At 48.6% G+C, this 19,045-nt stretch overlaps 1 protein-coding gene across 2 annotated transcripts in view; it reads left to right on the top strand.

Annotated features, from left to right (window-relative positions):
• EFCAB6 (EF-hand calcium binding domain 6) overlaps positions 1-19,045 on the top strand; it is a 124,225-nt gene that overhangs the window by 92,682 nt on the left and 12,498 nt on the right. For both annotated transcript variants that reach the window (XM_069763367.1, XM_069763368.1), the window contains exons 21-24: positions 2,351-2,469; positions 6,057-6,284; positions 8,336-8,491; positions 18,127-18,322. In XM_069763367.1, the coding sequence (XP_069619468.1) occupies positions 2,351-2,469; positions 6,057-6,284; positions 8,336-8,491; positions 18,127-18,322 (699 nt within the window). The remainder of the gene's footprint in view (positions 1-2,350; positions 2,470-6,056; positions 6,285-8,335; positions 8,492-18,126; positions 18,323-19,045) is intronic.

The following is a 19,045-nucleotide window of genomic DNA, read 5'->3' as shown; positions in this document are numbered from 1 at the left end:
TGTGCTATCAGGCAACACAGTGTGCAGTAATCAACGCACATACAGTGATATGGCAATAACCCAAAAACAATAGAACAAGCTCTGAGACGTGGAATCTCTGTAGACCGCAATACCTGAACCTATCCTCACACAACTAAAAGCAGCAGTGGATTGCGCCTAACACTACCTATGCAACTCGGCACTGCCTGAGGAGCTGACTAGCCTGAAGATAGAAATACAAGCCTGACTTGCCTCAGAGAAATACCCCAAAGGAATAGGCAGCCCCCCACATATAATGACTGTTAGCAAGATGAAAAGACAAAACGTAGGAATGAAATAGATTCAGCAAAGTGAGGCCCGATATTCTAGACAGAGCGAGGATAGCAAAGAGAACTATGCAGTCTACAAAAAACCCTAAAGCAGAACCACGCAAAGGGGGGCAAAAAGACCCACCGTGCCGAACTAACGGCACGGCGGTGCACCCTTTGCGTCTCAGAGCTTCCAGCAAAAGAGAATAGCACAGCTGGACAGAAAAAACGGAAACAAAAACAAAGTAACACTTATCTAGCAGAGCAGCAGGCCACAGGAAAGATGCAGAGCTCAGATCCAACACTGGAACATTGACAAGGAGCAAGGAAGACAGACTCAGGTGGAGTTAAATAGCAAGGCAGCCAACGAGCTCACCAAAACACCTGAGGGAGGAAGCCCAGAGGCTGCAATACCACTTGTGACCACAGGAGTGAATTCAGCCACAGAATTCACAACACTCCATGCTCCTCACTAAAAAAAAAAATAAAAAAGATGAGAGCTTTGGAGCCCCATTCTAGCCATCATGGGGGTCCCGTCAGTGTGGGTCTCGGTGATGAGATATCACCTCTTACATCCTATGGAAAAGTGATAAGTGTGGGCTGTGAGGATACCCCTTTACAGTTCCCTTTCTGTAAGATGGGCCACAATCCTCCAAGGCTTCATAAGTTATAATTAGTGGATCAAAATTGCCTTTTGGCGTTCAAGTCTAAAGATTCCACAGATGGGCAAGTAACAGTACCAGGAAGGCCAAAGGATTGGTGTTCTGTATTCGAGAAGCAAAGCACTGGTGCCTTGCCTGGGCACAGCTATGGTGCCCATTACGGTGCCCAGACTGTTTACTATTTCATCAAGTTAGAAATAACAGTGAAATATACTAAAAATGCAGTTCATAAGACTTTAAATAATAATTTAAAATAGGCATTTATTAATGTATATCTTGGCCGTACGTCCCAAATTTAAAAAAAGGATACCGTAAGTACTTTTTTTATGCTAAGCCACACCCCTATTCCCACCCCATTTTTTGTTGTTGCGCCTACACTTAAATAGTGCCCATAGTAAAGCCAGCTAGGGTTCTCACACAGTAAGCTGCCCCTACACAGTATGCTGCTGCTTTCCACAGTATAATTCCAGATTGTCCTAGACACTGTATGATGCCGCCACAGTGCCTTTCTCACAGTACAGTGTTGTTACAGTGCCCACGCATACACTATTGTGCCTAGACCCCCACATTGCTACCCACACATTATAGTGCCTACCCACACACACTGATGCCAATTACACGGTATGATGCCCCTAAAGTGTTGCCCACATAGTATAGTGCTCTCATAGTGCCAAAACACTCAATGATGCTGCCTACACAGTATAATGTCCTCACAGATTAGTGTCCACACACATTGATGCCCCCACAGTGCCATCTACACTGTAGAGTGCCCACACCCTTGATGCCCCTTACACAGTATTGCACTCCCACAGTGCTGCCTACAGAGAATGATGCCCACACACAGTATAATTAACTCACAGTGACAGTCCCACAGACATATCAATGCCTCCCTCATGGTATGATGCCCCCACAGTGCTTTCTACTCAGGTTTATGCCCATACACACACTAATGTCACCCACACAGTATGAGGCCTCCCACACAATGCAATACCCACACCCTTGATGTTCCCCCCCACACATTATTAGTATGCTCCCACAGTGCCACTCACACAGAATGATGCCCCCCACAGTGTCACCTGCACAGTACAGAGTCCTCAGTGCCCACACACACACACAGTAACCCCTTACAGTGTGATGCCACCACATACACAAGATATGGCTTTCACGGCTCCCACGGTGCTGACACTCACATGACAGTAAGGCCATGTGCAGAATATTTAGGTAAATTACAGAGATTCAATTCCACCTACAACCTGTGGGCATGTGTGGCGCTGTTTTCTGGAAGAAAGCAGCCATGTACTATTCTCACCCTCCCAAGCTTCGCCGATGCACGCTAGCACTGGAGTCTTTCAGCACAGTCGTACTGTACGACTCCATTTTTTTTTGTCTTCTGTCTTGTAGACGTTCTGTGAAATCGACAGTGACGGGAACGGCATCATTCAGAAGAAAGATTTGAGGAATGTTTTGTACAGGTTTTCTCTTCCTATTACAAAGGGCGAATTTGAAAAACTCTGGCAAAGGTGAGTAATATGGAATGATGAGATATATGTAGCGGAAAAGTCCCGGGATTAACAAAATAGATTCCGGATTATCGGATGTCCAACCGAAGTCGAATCAAGGGGCCGATCGCCACCTCCGATCACATTGCAGACCCTACGGTCCTCCTTACCTGCTGGATAATGCTCATTACTAGCACAGTACAGACAGATATATGGAATATTATAGCATAGCCTCGCGGCGGTGTCACGTAAGGTGAAGCCTTATCAGCGCCAATTACACATTTCATTCCGAAATAGAAAATCTTCTACATGAAAATTGACTTTTTTTTAATAATGTATTTGCACATTTCTGACGTAGCTAAGTGCTCACGCTGGAGGATTTTATTGCACTTATCATACTTTACAATTGAAAATATTTCATTACGTCCGGTATATTAAAATTCTTTCTCTAATGTGAAACCTTAAAAAAAAAAAACACATTCTGTTTCTGAATGCATTAAAAGTGTATTTTTCTTAAGAAGTCACTAAAAAGTGAAGAAACCAGTAAAACTATCAAGTACAAAATATTATTATTATTAGTCTAAAAAAGGTACAATGTTCAAAAGGTTTTTTTTTGTTTAACTACTTCATGACCTGCTAACTTTTATTTTTTTCATAATTAATAATTAAAATAATATACTAATAACAATAATAAAAATATAAAAGTATTGTTTTATTTTATTTTCCTCGCTCGTTTATTAAAATTATTTTTGGTACATTTGTTACTTAAAATATATATATATATAATTTTTGCTATATTTTGTTAAACATATGTGGATAATGGTGAATACATTAGTGGAGATCAGGGCCGCCGGCTCCATCCTCCACCGATCAGCCTGTGAGACAGCTGATGTGATGACGTCATTGCATTGTGCTGCTGAGAGTCAGCGCACAGGAGCAGAGGTCTGAGCGAACAGAAGCGAGGTTCACATGTATATAGGAAGCTGTGTCTTGGCTCATACTGTATGACTGGGGCTATGCGGGGCTCATACTGTATATAGGAGACTATATGGGAGTTCACACTGTATAAAGGAGGTTATGTGGGCTCATACTGTGTGTAGAGGGCTATGTGGGGGCTCATACTGTGTGTAGAGGGCTATGTGGGGGCTCATACTGTGTGTAGGGGGCTATGTGGGGGCTCATACTGTGTATAGGGAGCTATGTGGGGGTTCATACTGTGTGTAGGGGCTATGTGGGGGCTCATACTGTATGACTGGGGCTATGTGGGGCTCATACTGTATATAGGAGACTATATGGGGGTTCACACTGTATAAAGGAGGTTATGTGGGCTCATACTGTGTGTAGGGGGCTATGTGGGGGCTCATACTGTGTGTTGGGGGCTATGTGGGGGCTCATACTGTGTATAGGGAGCTATGTGGGGGCTCATACTGTATGTTGGGGGCTATGTGGGGGTTCATACTGTTTAGGGGGCTATGTGGGGGCTCATACTGTGTGTAGAGGCTATGTGGGGGCTCATACTGTGTATAGGGAGCTATGTTGAGGTTCATACTGCTTAGGTGGCTATCTGGGGGCTCATACTGTGTGTAGGGGGCTATGTTGAGGTTTATACTGTTTAGGGGGCTATGTGGGGGCTCATACTGTGTGTAGGGGGCTATGTTGAGGTTCATACTGTTTAGGGGGCTATGTGGGGGCTCATGCTGTGTGTAGGGGGCTATGTGGAGGCTCATACTGTATATAAGGGGCTAAGGGTGGGCTTGTACTGTAGATTATGCTTTATATAGGAGGCTATGTGAAGGCTCATACTGTATATAGGAGGCTACGGGGGGCTTATGCTGTATATAGGGGCTATGTGGGTGCTCACACTTTATTTAGGAGACTGTGTTGGGGCTCAATTTATATTTAGAGGGCTATGTGGGTGCTTATACTGTTTTTCGAGGGCTTTGTCGAGGCTCATGCTGTATATTGGAGGTTATGTGAGGGCTCACACTGTATATAGAGGTCTGTGTGGAGGCTCATTCTATTTATAGAGGGCTATGAGGGGGCTCAAGCTGTATTTAGGAGGCAATGTGAGGGGCTCACGCTGTATTTAGGAGGCAATGTGAGGGGCTCACGCTGTATTTAGGAGGCAATGTGAGGGGCTCACGCTGTATTTAGAAGGTAATGTTGGGGGCTTACACTGTATTTACGAGGTTATTAGACCCAGTGAAGGGAAATCTTAATGGTTCAGCACAAGACATTGTGGACAATTGTAGCTTCCGGCTTTGTGGGAACAGTTTGGGGATGGCTCTTTCCTGTTCCCCATGACTGTGCCCAGTGCACAAGGTCCATACAGACATGGAGGGGAGAACATGAGCGGCCGCACAGAGCCCGGACCTCCTCCCCATCCAACACCAAGTTGTGATCCCGGCCTCTCCCTAATATCGGGGTCTAATCTCACAAATTATCTTCTGGATGAAGGGGCAAATAAATCCCACAGACCCCTCCATAATCTTGTAGATTCTTCCCTGAAGAGCGGGAGCCGTTATATCTGCAGAGGGGCCAACGCCATATTAATGTCTATGGATGCAGGATGGCAGGTCCTAAAAGCTCCTGGAGGTGGGATGTGGAGGGGGCACATACTTTTGTGCATTTAGTCTAGAATAGATCTAGAATAGCCTTGTGGCGGCGTCACGTGAGATGAAGTCCTATCATCACCAATTAAACAGTTCATACCGAAAAAGAAAAATCTACATGAAAATTGCTAAGTGCTCGCACCGGAGGACTTTATTGTACTTATCATACTTTGCCCTAGAAAATATTTCTTTATTTCCGGTGTATTAAAATTCTTATTCTGATGTGAAATATTTGAAAAGAAAAATTACATTTTTTTTTTATTTTTTCCGATTTGAATGCATTAAAAAAAAATGTTTTCCTGTAAACGCCTGAGCTTTATTGTAACTTGTAATTAGTTATCGTAGGTTTTAGATCTTTTTATGTTCTTGAATGATGGTGAAAACTAAAATAGGGGCCACTTAAAGCGCCATTTCTAGTCTAGTTATACGTGGGAGATTTGCCAACTTTTCCGGGGAGTCCAGGTGGTCTCCCCTTTTTACATCTACTCCTCATTTGGGAAAGGTCATGAATATCGGATCGGTCTGGGTCTGACACCACCCAGCACCACCTCTGATCACATGATTGTGGCTGGAGGCGGTGCATGGAGGCGGTACAGCACAGCTCCATACGCTGTGTAGTGGTCATTCCTGGTACTGCAGCTCAGCTACCTGTTTTTTTCACTATAGTGCTCCACACACGGTGCTCCTAACAAACGTGGTGCGAAGTAGTATTAGTGACCCAAACATTTACGGTACTTACCCGGCAGATAATACCCCTGGACACTACACCACAACCGCTCAGCTAATAATATTGGAAATTGGAGCAATCACCTCTAACAATAAATACCAACCTGAAAAATTTTTGCAAACCATAGTTTCTCCACTGAGAGTGGCACCAAAGCCCGGTCTAGCTGGGAGTTGTTGGTGACCGATCTACCTTTCCGGGTTGTAGAAAATGAACCAAAGTCATTCCATTGCCAAAATATCAAAAGGTCTTATGACCATTGTCTTCCTTAGATATGATCCCGAAGGTAAAGGCCATCTCACCCATCAAGAATTCCTCCAGAAACTAGGTGTGAACTTCACCTCTGGAGACAACGGCCCGAGCAAACGCATCATAGAAGACAACCACCAAGCTCTAGAGAAACACTACAGCTCCCAGCAGAAAATCCTCCAAGATATGGACGAGTTTCATAAGCACCAAACCCGAGCCCTCAACATGAAAGATGTAGAACAGCAGATCAAGTAAGACCTTGAACTTCTTTTTACTTGACCCATTGAGCACCGATTGTGTCCCTTTACCAAAAAATGGTCAAGATACCGATATATAATCAGTATGGGCGTAAAGTGCCGACTCTAAGCTCTAATATAGGGGTATTCACATCCTGGAAAAGTTAATTTGTCCAGTTACTTTTGAGCCCCTGAAATGAGGAGGCTTTGTCGAAAAATGGCTGCAGTGCCTAAACTTTTCACGGGATGTTTTTGATCAATCCCTTTAATTAAACCTGAAAGTCTCTACTTCAGTTGTCATTTTAATCCAAATTATCGACCTGCAGAGCTGAAATCACAAAGATTCGGACACTAGCCAAAGATTTCTGGACCTAATGCCGGGTCGTTATGTCTCCTCCACACCGCTATGTGCCCATATTCATTAATAGAGCGAATGGAAAGACCTTGTCCAGAGCCAATGACCACTTTAAAGAGAATTTGTCATCAGAAAATAACCTCTTATATAAAGCAGATTTTTTATGTCAAGTATAGCTTTCACAAATTGATGTTTTGTTTTTTACATTTTTAATATCCCTGTATTAAAAAAAAGCCCAAATCTTGCAATGTTCATACTGCCCACTAGGAATAATATTAGACTCCTGTTCTTTACATGGGTAATAGAAGCAATAGACTGACTCAAACCCTGTTTATTGGCATCATCTGAGCATGCTCTAATCTAGGCAAAGGTCAGAGTGAAGGGAAGGGGAGGAGGTGAGCTGTGACATCACCTATCATGAATGGTGGCTCCTGTGTTATCTACTGTATATAGAGGTGTTATCAGTCATTGTACAGGAGGAGGAGGTGAGCTGTGACATCACTTATTGTGAATGGTGGATCCTGTATTATCTACTGTATATAGAGGTGTTATCAGTGATTGTACAGGAGGAGGAGGTGAGCTGTGATATCACCTATTGTGAATGGTGGATCCTGTGTAATCTACTGTATATAGAGGTGTTATCAGTCATTGTACATGACGAGGAGGTGAGCTGTGATATCACCTGTTGTGAATGGTGGATCCTGTGTTATCTACTGCATATAGAGGTGTTATCAGTCATTGTACAGGAGGAGGAGGTGAGCTGTGACATCACCTATCGTGAATGGTGGATCCTGTGTGATCTACTGTATATAGAGGTGTTATCAGTCATTGTACAGGAGGAGGAGGTGAGCTGTGACATCACCTATTGTGAATGGTGGATCCTGTGTTATCTCCTGTATATAGAGGTGTTATCAGTCATTGTACAGGAGGAGGAGGTGAGCTGTGACATCACCTATTGTGAATGGTGGATCCTGTGTTATCTCCTGTATATAGAGGTGTTATCAGTCATTGTACAGGAGGAGGAGGTGAGCTGTGACATCACCTATTGTGAATGGTGGATCCTGTGTTATCTACTGTATATAGAGGTGTTATCAGTCATTGTACAGGAGGAGGAGGTGAGCTGTGACATCACCTATTGTGAATGGTGGATCCTGTGTTATCTCCTGTATATAGAGGTGTTATCAGTCATTGTACAGGAGGAGGAGGTGAGCTGTGACATCATCTATTGTGAATGGTGGATCCTGTGTTATCTACTGTGTATAGAGGTGTTATCAGTCATTGTACAGGAGGAGGAGGTGAGCTGTGACATCATCTATTGTGAATGGTGGATCCTGTGTTATCTACTGTGTATAGAGGTGTTATCAGTCATTGTACAGGAGGAGGAGGTGAGCTGTGACATCACCTATTGTGAATGGTGGATCCTGTGTTATCTACTGTACATATAAGTGTTACCTTTTAATTGTGATCCTGTCTGTGATGATAATGAGACTACTGAAAGTTTTCTATACAGCACAAGAAAAATGAGTCTAATATGAGTATTTGTAAGAATTGCAAATTGGTAACAATTTTAAAAAACATTTAAAATTAACACCTGATGAAACCCTTTTCTGATGACACGCTCCCGTTCTGATATATTCCTGATCCTCAGTAATACACTGGGCCTGACCTCAGTTAGTTTCTGTCTTTCTGATTTACATCTTTGTATCCACAGAGACAAGTTCAGAGAGTATTACCCCGATTTTGCTGCGGCGTTCACTAAAATAGACAAAAACAAGGACGGATTGATCTCCGCGGACGACTTCCGGCTGATGCTCGAAGATATGAACTTTCATTTAGATGACGATCAGTTCCTCAACCTCTTGTACAGGTAATGTGAGAGAGGACCGGAGGAAGTAATGGAGTTCTGGTCTCGGGATAGGTTGTCCCACCTCATAGCTATCACCTATCCATCATCATTGGTGATAATTAACGGATTGCTGGGGGTCTGACTTTGAGAAACCCACAGATCTCTAGACCAGGGCTCTAAGATTATCTGTTAGGATGGAGATGAGCACGACAGCGCACCATTCATTGTCTATGGGACTGCTAGAGATAGCGGAGTACAGCGCAAGCCTATCTCCAGCATTGCCTACACTGCTCCCACAAGTCATGTGTTGCCCCCACAGGTCATGTGCTGCCCCCACAAGTCATATACTGCCCCCACAGGTCATATACTGCCCCACAGGCCATACACTGCCCCCACAAGTCATGTGCGACCCCCACAGGTCATGTGCTGCCCCCACAAGTCATATACTGCCCCCACAGGTCATGTACTGCCCCACAGGCCATACACTGCCCCCACAGGTCATGCACTGCCCACACAAGCCGTACACTGCCCCCACAGGTCATCAGGTCATACACTGCCCCCACAGGTCATACACTGCCCCCACAGCCCATACACTGCCCTCAGAAGTCATGTGCTGCCCCCACAGGTCATACGCTGCCACCACAAGTCATACACTGCCGTTGCAGGCCATGCACTGCCACCACAGGCCATACACTGCCACCACAGGTCACACGCTGCACCCGCAGGGCCATACGCTGCCTCCACAGGCCATACGCTGCCTCCACAGGCCATACACTGCCCCCACAGGCCATACACTGCCCCCACAGGCCATACGCTGCCACCACAGGCCATACGCTGCCCCCACAGACCATACACTGCCCCCACAGGCCATACGCTGCCCCCACAGGCCATACGCTGCCCCCACAGGCCATACGCTGCCCCCACAGGCCATACACTGCCCCCACAGGCCATACCCTGCCCCCACAGACCATACACTGCCCCCACAGACCATACACTGCCCCCCCCCCCCAGGCCATACACTGCCCCCATAGGCCATACACTGCCCCCATAGGTCACACACATGTCCCCACAGGTCATACACTGCCCCCACAGGTCACACACTGCCCCCAAAGGCCATACACTGCCCCCATAGGTCACATACATGTCCCCACAGGTCATACACTGCCCCCACAGGCCACACACTGTCCCCACAGGCCATACACTGCCACCACAGGTCATATACTGCCACCACAGGTCACACGCTGCCCCACAGGTCACACGCTGCACCCGCAGGGCCATATGCTGCCCCCACAGGCCATACGCTGCCCCCACAGGTCATACGCTGCCCCCCACAAGTCATACACTGCCCCCACAGGCCATAGGCTACCCCCACAGGCCATACCCTGCCCCCACAGGCCATACACTGCCCCCACAGGCCATACACTGCCCCCACAGGCCATACACTGCCCCCACAGGCCATACACTCCACCCACAGGCCATACACTGCCCCCACAGGCCATACACTGCCCCCACAGGTCACACGCTGCATCCGCAGGGCCATACGCTACCCCAGAGGCCATACAATGCCCCCACAGGCCATACACTGCCCCCACAGGCCATACACTGCCCCCACAGGCCATACACTGCCCCCAGAGGCCATACACTGCCCCCACAGGCCATACACTGCCCCCACAGGCCATACACTGCCCCCAGAGGCCATACACTGCCCCCACAGGCCATACACTGCCCCCACAGGCCATACACTACACCCACAGGCCATACACTGCCCCCACAGGCCATACACTGCCCCCACAGGCCATACACTACACCCACAGGCCATACACTGCCCCCACAGGCCATACACTGCCCCCACAGGCCATACACTACACCCACAGGCCATACACTGCCCCCACAGGCCATACACTGCCCCCACAGGCCATACACTACACCCACAGGCCATACACTGCCCCCACAGGCCATACACTGCCCCCACAGGCCATACACTGCCCCCACAGGCCATACACTACACCCACAGGCCATACACTGCCCCCAGAGGCAATACACTGCCCCCACAGGCCATACACTGCCCCCACAGGCCATACACTACACCCACAGGCCATACACTGCCCCCAGAGGCAATACACTGCCCCCACAGGCCATACACTGCCCCCACAGGCCATACACTACACCCACAGGCCATACACTGCCCCCACAGGTCACACGCTGCATCCGCAGGGCCATACGCTACCCCACAGGCCATACGCTACCCCACAGGCCATACACTGCCCCCATAGGTCACACGCTGCCCCCACAGGCCATACGCTGCCCCACAGGTCATTTGCTGCCCCCACAGGTCATTTGCTGCCCCCACAGGTCATATCCGGCCCCCCACTAAACATTACAAATCAGGAGGGGGTTGCGTGTTACACCCGATCATTACAGGTCAGTAGGAAGGACTTCTCCATATTTCTCTGTTTCAGTCTTGTAAGTATGGAGGGCTGATCATGGCGCCAGCACCTGGTATGATGCTGGGTACCTGAGAGCATTCAGTGTGTTTCTTCTGTGATTGTATTCTTCTCACCATGGCCGCCCCGCTCCCCAGTTTTTGTACTATTGGCAAAACATAGAGGGGAGACCTTGCAGCTGACAGCAGCCCTCACTGGCAGCTGCCCGGGTTCGGTGCCAACTCCTCCCTCATGGGCGGCAGATGTTTGGAGCTTGACTCGCGAGCACGTGTTCCCAGACCTCCGCACATCACAGCCTCACACAATGTACAAATATTAATCTACGTTACCACGGCCTTTCAGAATGATTTTGGTAATACCCCGCACGCCCCTCTGACAAAGCTGACGGGGCGACGACTGTTTGTGTAACATTACTCGCTAATTAGATGTGCGGCCCCAGAGGAGGCCGGGGACTGGGAGACAGATAGGAGGTGAAGGCTGAAAAGGCAGCGAAAAATATACTAGAATAAATAAAATGTGCCGTAATATTCAGCATAAATATTAATAGCTCGGGGCCACATACCGTCACACAGCACAGTCGCACATTTGACTTTAGCGCAAGTTCCGTAAATATTTTACTCCAATTTTTTTTGTGATGATAAAGTATTGGTTAGTTACGCCACACTGGGACTCTTTAATGTAAATGTCACCCACAGCCTTCTTAATGCTTATTTTTTTCATAGCAACTTCTGACTTAAAAGTCTTAGTTGACTGCAATCATACTTGACAATGCTCCAAGATTATCTGGCTCCCAAGTCATGGTGAATAGAGAAGGGTCTTCCCCAAACTGTTCCCACAAAGACCAAAGCTACAATTGTCCACAATGTCTTGTGCTGAAGCATTAAGATTTCCCATTACTGGAACTAAGGGCCCAATGCCGACCCCTGATAACAGCCCACAGCATTATCCTCCTCCACCAAACTGTACAGGGTGCACAATGCAGTCAGGGGATAACATCCTCCCGGAATCACCAAATCCAGACTTTTACATTCCACGCAGATAGAGAAGTGTGATCCGTCACTGCACAGAACACGTTTCCTCCAGAGTCCAGTGGTGGTGGCTTTACACCACTCCATCTGACGCTCGGCATTGTGCTTGGTGATGTACGGCTGCATGCAGCTGCTTGACCATGAAGCTCCCGGTTGGGGAACAGTGTTTGTGCTGATGTTATTACCAGAGGGGGTCTGGACTCTGCAGTTATGGGGTCAGCAGAGCGTTGGTGACTTTTTCTGTCCTCTGCTCCTCTAAGCACTCAGCCCCTGCTTTGTAATGTTACAGAGTCTCCGCTTGTTGCAGTTCCTTCCACTTCTCAATAATATCACTCACAGGTGATGGGGGAATATTTAGGAGGGAAGAGAGGTCATGGACGGACTTATTACCTTGGTGGCTCCTTTTACAGGAATGTGCTGGCAACATTGAGGTCTTTACTATTAGCCATTCTGTCACAAGTTAGTAATGGTGGACAGCACTGCACCAGGCAGCGAGGGGTGAATGTTATACATCGGGGAGTGAGGGGCCGGATGTTATACACCAGGCAGTGAGGGGTGAATGTTGTACACCGGGGGGAGTGAGGGGCTTATGTTATACACCGGGGGACTGAGGGGCCGGATGTTATACACTGGGGAGTGAGGGGCCGGATGTTATTCACCGGGGAGTGAGGGGCCAGATGTAATACACTGGGGAGTGAGGGGTGGATGTTATACACTGGGGAGTGAGGGGTGGATGTTATACACCGGGGAGCGAGGGGCTTATGTTATACACTGGGGAGTGAGGGGCCAGATGTAATACACTGGGGAGTGAGGGGCCAGATGTTATACACTGGGGAGCGAGGGGCTTATGTTATACACTGGGGAGTGAGGGGCCAGATGTAATACACTGGGGAGTGAGGGGCCAGATGTTATACACTGGGGAGTGAGGGGCTTATGTTATACACTGGGGAGTGAGGGGCCAGATGTAATACACTGGGGAGTGAGGGGCCAGATGTTATACACTGGGGAGCGAGGGGCTTATGTTATACACCGGGTGAGTGGGGGATCGGATGTTATACACCGGGGAGTGAGGGGCCAGATGTTATACACCGGGGAGTGAGGGGCCGGATGTTATACACCGGGGAGTGAGGGGCCGGATGTTATACACCGGGGAGTGAGGGGCGGATGTTATACACCGGGGAGTGAGGGGCGGATGTTATACACTGGGGAGTGAGGGGCCAGATGTAATACACTGGGGAGTGAGGGGCCTGATGTTATACATCGGGGAGTGAGGGGCTTATGTTATACGCCGGGGGAGTGAGGGGCAGGATGTTATACATCGGGGAGTGAGGGGCCGGATGTTATACATCGGGGAGTGAGGGGCTGGATGTTATACACTGGGGAGTGAGAGGCCGGATGTTATACATCGGGTATCGAGGGGCTGGATGTTATACACCGGGGAGTGAGGGGCAGGATGTTATACACCAGGGAGTGAGAGGCCGGATGTTATACACCAGGGAGCGAGGGGCCGGATGTTCTACACTGGGGAGCGAGGGGCCGGAAGTTATACACTGGGGAGTGAGGGGCCGGATGTTATACACTGGGGAGTGAGGGGCCGGATGTTATACACTGGGGAGCGAGGGGCCGGATGTTATACACCGGGGAGTGAGAGGCCGGATGTTATACACTGGGGAGCGAGGGGCCGGATGTTATACACTGGGGAGTGAGGGGCCGGATGTTATACACTGGGGAGCGAGGGGCCGGATGTTATACACTGGGGAGTGAGGGGCCGGATGTTATACAGCGGGGAGTGAGAGGCCGGATGTTATACACCGGGGAGTGAGAGGCCGGATGTTATACACCGGGGAGTGAGAGGCCGGATGTTATACACTGGGGAGCGAGGGGCCGGAAGTTATACACTGGGAAGTGAGGGGCCTGATGTTATACACTGGGGAATGAGGGGCCGGATGTTATACACTGGGGAGCGAGGGGCCGGATGTTATACACTGGGGAATGAGGGGCCGGATGTTATACACTGGGGAATGAGGGGCTGGATGTTCTACACTGGGGAGCGAGGGGCCGGATGTTATACACCGGGTAGCGAGGGGCTGGATGTTATACACCGGGGAGTGAGGGGCCGGATGTTATACACCGGGGAGTGAGGGGCCGGATGTTATACACTGGGAATTGAGAGGCCGGATGTTATACACCGGGGAGTGAGGGGCCGGATGTTATACACCGGGGAGTGAGAGGCCGGATGTTATACACTGGGGAGCGAGGTGTGGATGTTATACACTGGGGAGCGAGGTGTGGATGTTATACACTGGGGAGCGAGGTGTGGATGTTATATACATCGGGGCGAGGGGGCAGAGGCGTAGCTAGAGCTTTTGCCGCCCGGGGCTGTTCCCGAGTTTGGCGCCCCCCCCCCCCCGGCTCAATACACACAAAGGTTACCAAAAACGGTTTTCCTGTTTTGTAGAACTTAAACTGGGCCTAATGGTGTCACCCCCACATGCCACACCTGTGACTTAATACCACCACACCATGACCAGGCCACATAGTGACCGAATAATACTACATACAAGGGACAAATACCACAACACCATTTCCAGACCACATATTACCACCACATAGTGACTGAATACTACAATACTGATCAGTAATAAAAAAAACCCACAATACTATCACCATAAGTGCCAGTATTCACAGGAGATCTGTACTTCGTATGCAGTGTCTGTGTAGAGGTAATACAGAGATCACTGGTGACATTATACACAGGACCTCTATATAGTATACAGTGTATAGTGTCAGTGTATAGGTAACACTGACTCACCAGTGACGTCTCTAGGTGAAGTCCTTCATCTTTCATCCAGCACAGACCGCCATCATTCCTTCCAGCCAGGACTCGTTTCTGCAGGAAATAACACAGTTATCTCGAGCTCCGCTTGCAGAACACATTACTTAATTTTTCACAACTTCTACATTACATCACATGAAGAAAAAAAGGTGATATAGTGTCACTCTGCACAGTAACAAGACCGCCCCCCCATTTAAAACAGTATACTCAAAAAAATAAAATAAATACATCACTGCAGTAATAATATCCCTTAATTAGCCCCTATGGTAATAATATTCCCCACCCTGGCCCCGTTTCTCATTCCTGGCTCCAGCCATATGTTCTCGCATCCTGCCCTCATGAGTATCCATTCTACCCCATATGATCTCCACATCCTGCCCCACCAGCCTCCATCGTATCCGTCCTGCCCCATGATCCAATCCTGCCCCGTGTCTCCAATCATGCCCCGTATCTACATTCTGCCCATGCCTCAAGTCCTGTCCCCAGTGTGTCCAGCATATTACCCCCATGTTGTCCAGCAATCTGCCCCAGTGTGTCCAGCATATTACCCCCATGTTGTCCAGCAATCTGCCCCAGTGTGTCCAGCATATTACCCCCAGTGTGTCCAGCAATCTGCCCCAGTATGTCCAGCACTGCCCCCAGTGTGTCCAGCAATCTGCCCCAGTGTCCAGCCTTTCCCCAGTGTGTCCAGCAGTCTGCCCCAGTGTGTCCAGCATATTACCCCCAGTGTCCAGCATTGCCCCAGTGTGTCCAGCATATTACCCCCAGTGTGTCCAGCAATCTGCCCCAGTGTCCAGCATTGCCCCAGTGTGTCCAGAAGTCTGCCCCAGGGTCTCCAGCATTGCCTCAATGTGTCCAGAAATCTGCCCCAGGGTCTCCAGTATTGCCCCAGTGTGTCCAGCAATCTGCCCCATGGTCTCCTGTATTGCCCCAGTGTGTCCAGCATTCTGCCCCATGGTCTCCAGTATTGCCCCGGTGTGTCCAGCAATCTGCCCCATGGTCTCCAGTATTGCCCCAGTATGTCCAGAAGTCTGCCCAGGGTCTCCAGCATTGCCTCAATGTGTCCTGAAATCTGCCCCATGGTCTCCAGTATTCAGTGTGTCCAGCAATCTGCCCCATAGTCTCCTGTATTGCCCCAGTGTGTCCAGCATTCTGCCCCATGGTCTCCAGTATTTCCCCAGTGTGTCCAGCATTCTGCCCCATGGTCTCCAGTATTGCCCCAGTGTGTCCAGCAATCTGCCCCATGGTCTCCTGTATTGCCCCAGTGTGTCCAGCATTCTGCCACATGGTCTCCTGTATTGCCCCAGTGTGTCCAGCATTCTGCCACATGGTCTCCTGTATTGCCCCAGTGTGTCCAGCAATCTGCCCCATGGTCTCCTGTATTGCCCCAGTGTGTCCAGCAATCTGCCCCATAGTCTCCTGTATTGCCCCAGTGTGTCCAGCAATCTGCCCCATGGTCTCCAGTATTGCCCCAGTGTGTCCAGCAATCTGCCCCATGGTCTCCAGTATTGCCCCAGTGTGTCCAGCATTGCCCCAGCCCCAGACAGTCAGACATAAAGAAAAAAAAAAAAAAGTAAAATCCTCACCTCTCCCGTTCCTAGCGCAGGTCCGGTGCAGTCAGCGTCTCTCCGGCTCTGCGACGCTCAGGACAGAGAGGCAGAGCGGCGCGCACAGTAGTGACGTCATCGCGCCCTCTGCTCTGAGACGTCGCAGAGTCAGAGGACGCTGTAGCTGCCGGCGCCGCAGGAACCAGGAGAGGTGAGTATAGAGCGGGGTCCGGTGGTGGGGGGAGCTGGCCCTGGTCGTGGCGGCGGACGGCGCCGCCCGAAGATTTAAAGGGGCGTCTTTTTTTTTTTTTCTTTTTTTTTTCTTCTCCAGCAGCGCCGGCCGCCCCCCGCATTGTGCCGCCCGGGGCGGACCGCCCCCCCCGCACCCCCCTTCCTACGCCACTGCGAGGGGGTCAGATATTATCACAGAAAAACTTATAAATGTAAGTGCCCAAAAGAACAAAAGTAATTCACCGACTAAAGCACTAAATAAGCAAATAAATACAATACACTATAAAACGTAACATTTAATAATAATACAGATAAAAAATGACAACACTCACGACCTAAAAACGTGTACTGTAGGCTGACAAAAAGATACAGGGTGCACTCAGGTCCTAATATATAACTGTCTATACCCTACCTTGCCACGGAGGTTGGCACCCTATAAACCCTGCGCAATAGCGCCCCCGCTCAACGTAGGCTCGCCCTGACTCACCCTGGAAGACCCTCAAGTGAGGAAAATAGACACACAGCAGACCATACAAACAGACAAACGAACAAAATAGAAAAAACCAATGTGCTATATAATTGGAGCAGCAAAGAATAAAGTGCACGTGTGCTATAGTAGATCAATAATAGCGCACTCTTAGTACACAATTGCACATATCCCCATATGGACTATAGCCTTCCTGTGGGATTAAACTGTACCTAGATACATACTGCCTGCCTGTGGGGGTTGGCACCCTATAATCCTGCGCAAAATGGCGCCCCTGCTCCCGTCGTCTGTCCCTGATACGCCCTAACAATGCCAGATGGCAACAAAACCGAAAAAATACAAAAAGCAGGCCGCACGTACAGTCACCAAAAAAGGTGAACCATAACACCTAACCAAAAAAAGACAAATCCCCAATTACATAGATAATACATAAAAGTATACAAATCTCAGTATGTGCATCTCAGTATACATATCTCAGTATGTTCAACTCGACGCGTTTCCCCGAGGTCGGTTCATCAGGAGACATACTAGAAAGATCTCTGAGTGACGGGTAGAGGATGAATCACTCAAGGACGTGTGCGGTAGAGCAGTGGGGAACAATGTCCATCCCTGACCACAGGTTCCAATCAGCCTTCAGTGAAGTGAGGGGCCGGATGTTATACACCAGGGAGCAAGGGGTGGGTTTTATATACCTGGGGGCTAGATGTTATACACCGGGGACAATGGAGATGAATGAAAAACTGGGATTAAATGATTAAGGGTAGGTGCACATGATCAGTAAACGCTGCGGGTTGGACGCTGCGTACTTGTGTAGCGTCAAGATTTTACAGCATAGTAGATGGGATTTCAAGAAATCCCATGCCCTCTATGCGTGCACAGACGCCCGTGGAGACGGACATGTGGCGCATCTCTCCAGACCGCAGCATGTCTATTTATCTTGTGTTACATCGGGCATCATCCATGGTGACGCCGCACAGATCGCAGTACTGAGCCTTCATCAATAGTAGACGACTAATCGGAGGCAGATTGGGAAATTAATTAGATATGACTTCCCGGTGTAAGTGCTGTTCGTTTATCTTAAAGGTTAAGGCTAAGAGTTTTTGACAACAAACTCTCCTATTTTGACTTCCTGAAAATGATTGACGACGGGAGAGCTTCAAAGTACGGACAGAGGCGCGAGATGATTGCGCCCACGGAGACCGTCCAGCACGTCAGTCCACAGAAGGTGCTTGTAAAGCTGAAGGAATCGGTGAAGAACTGTCAGGAGGAGCTGCATAAAGTAAGAACTGGATACTGTATCTGCTCTCCAGACACTTTCCACCTGGTAAATCCATTTCACTAAGACATATAGGAAGCCTGGATTACAGCAGTCCACATAATTACGTGTATCATTCTCCCGTGTTCTCTCTGAGTTCTGTTCCTGGTGCAAAATGGAAGTAGGTGACGGTGTCTTAATATTTCTTCACATCATCAGAGCTCCAAATCTCCTTTATAATAATTCTTGCAATTTCAGGTGAATTTTCAGAACAAGCTGTTATGTGTGTACTTGAGGAGTTACATTATTTCTACCTATTACATTACATGACTTGTATCCTGCATTTGTCACCATTTTCCCCCTGCAGGCTCTATTTTTAATTTTTGGTCGTCTCTGGCCTAGTGTGTGATGATGACGAGCTGCTATAATGTCCTACATACACAGCATACACAGACATGAGGGATTCCTGCTTTCTCTCGTCTTTATGTAGCACATTCTCCGAAGCCACAGCAGCAGCATGGAAGACAATGTACAAGTACTGAGCAGTGTAGACGTGTATCCAGATCTGGAGTGAGATAAAACACTTACTAGAAAGATGCAGAAAAGTCTTTGTAACTCTGCTTCTCTCTTCTCCTCCTCCCCTCTTTATATATTTCGATAGGCAGCTGTAATCTGATCCCTCAGTGAGATGACAGTTCAACTTCTTTTGCCTAAGAATGATTTTAGCTGCTTTTGGGAGCGAATGAT

This window comes from Ranitomeya imitator, chromosome 4 (genome assembly GCF_032444005.1).
Source record: "Ranitomeya imitator isolate aRanImi1 chromosome 4, aRanImi1.pri, whole genome shotgun sequence".
In the NCBI taxonomy this organism is placed as follows: Eukaryota; Metazoa; Chordata; class Amphibia; order Anura; family Dendrobatidae; genus Ranitomeya; species Ranitomeya imitator.
Note: the sequence above shows the minus strand (reverse complement) of the source record. Positions and strands in the feature narration are given on the sequence as shown.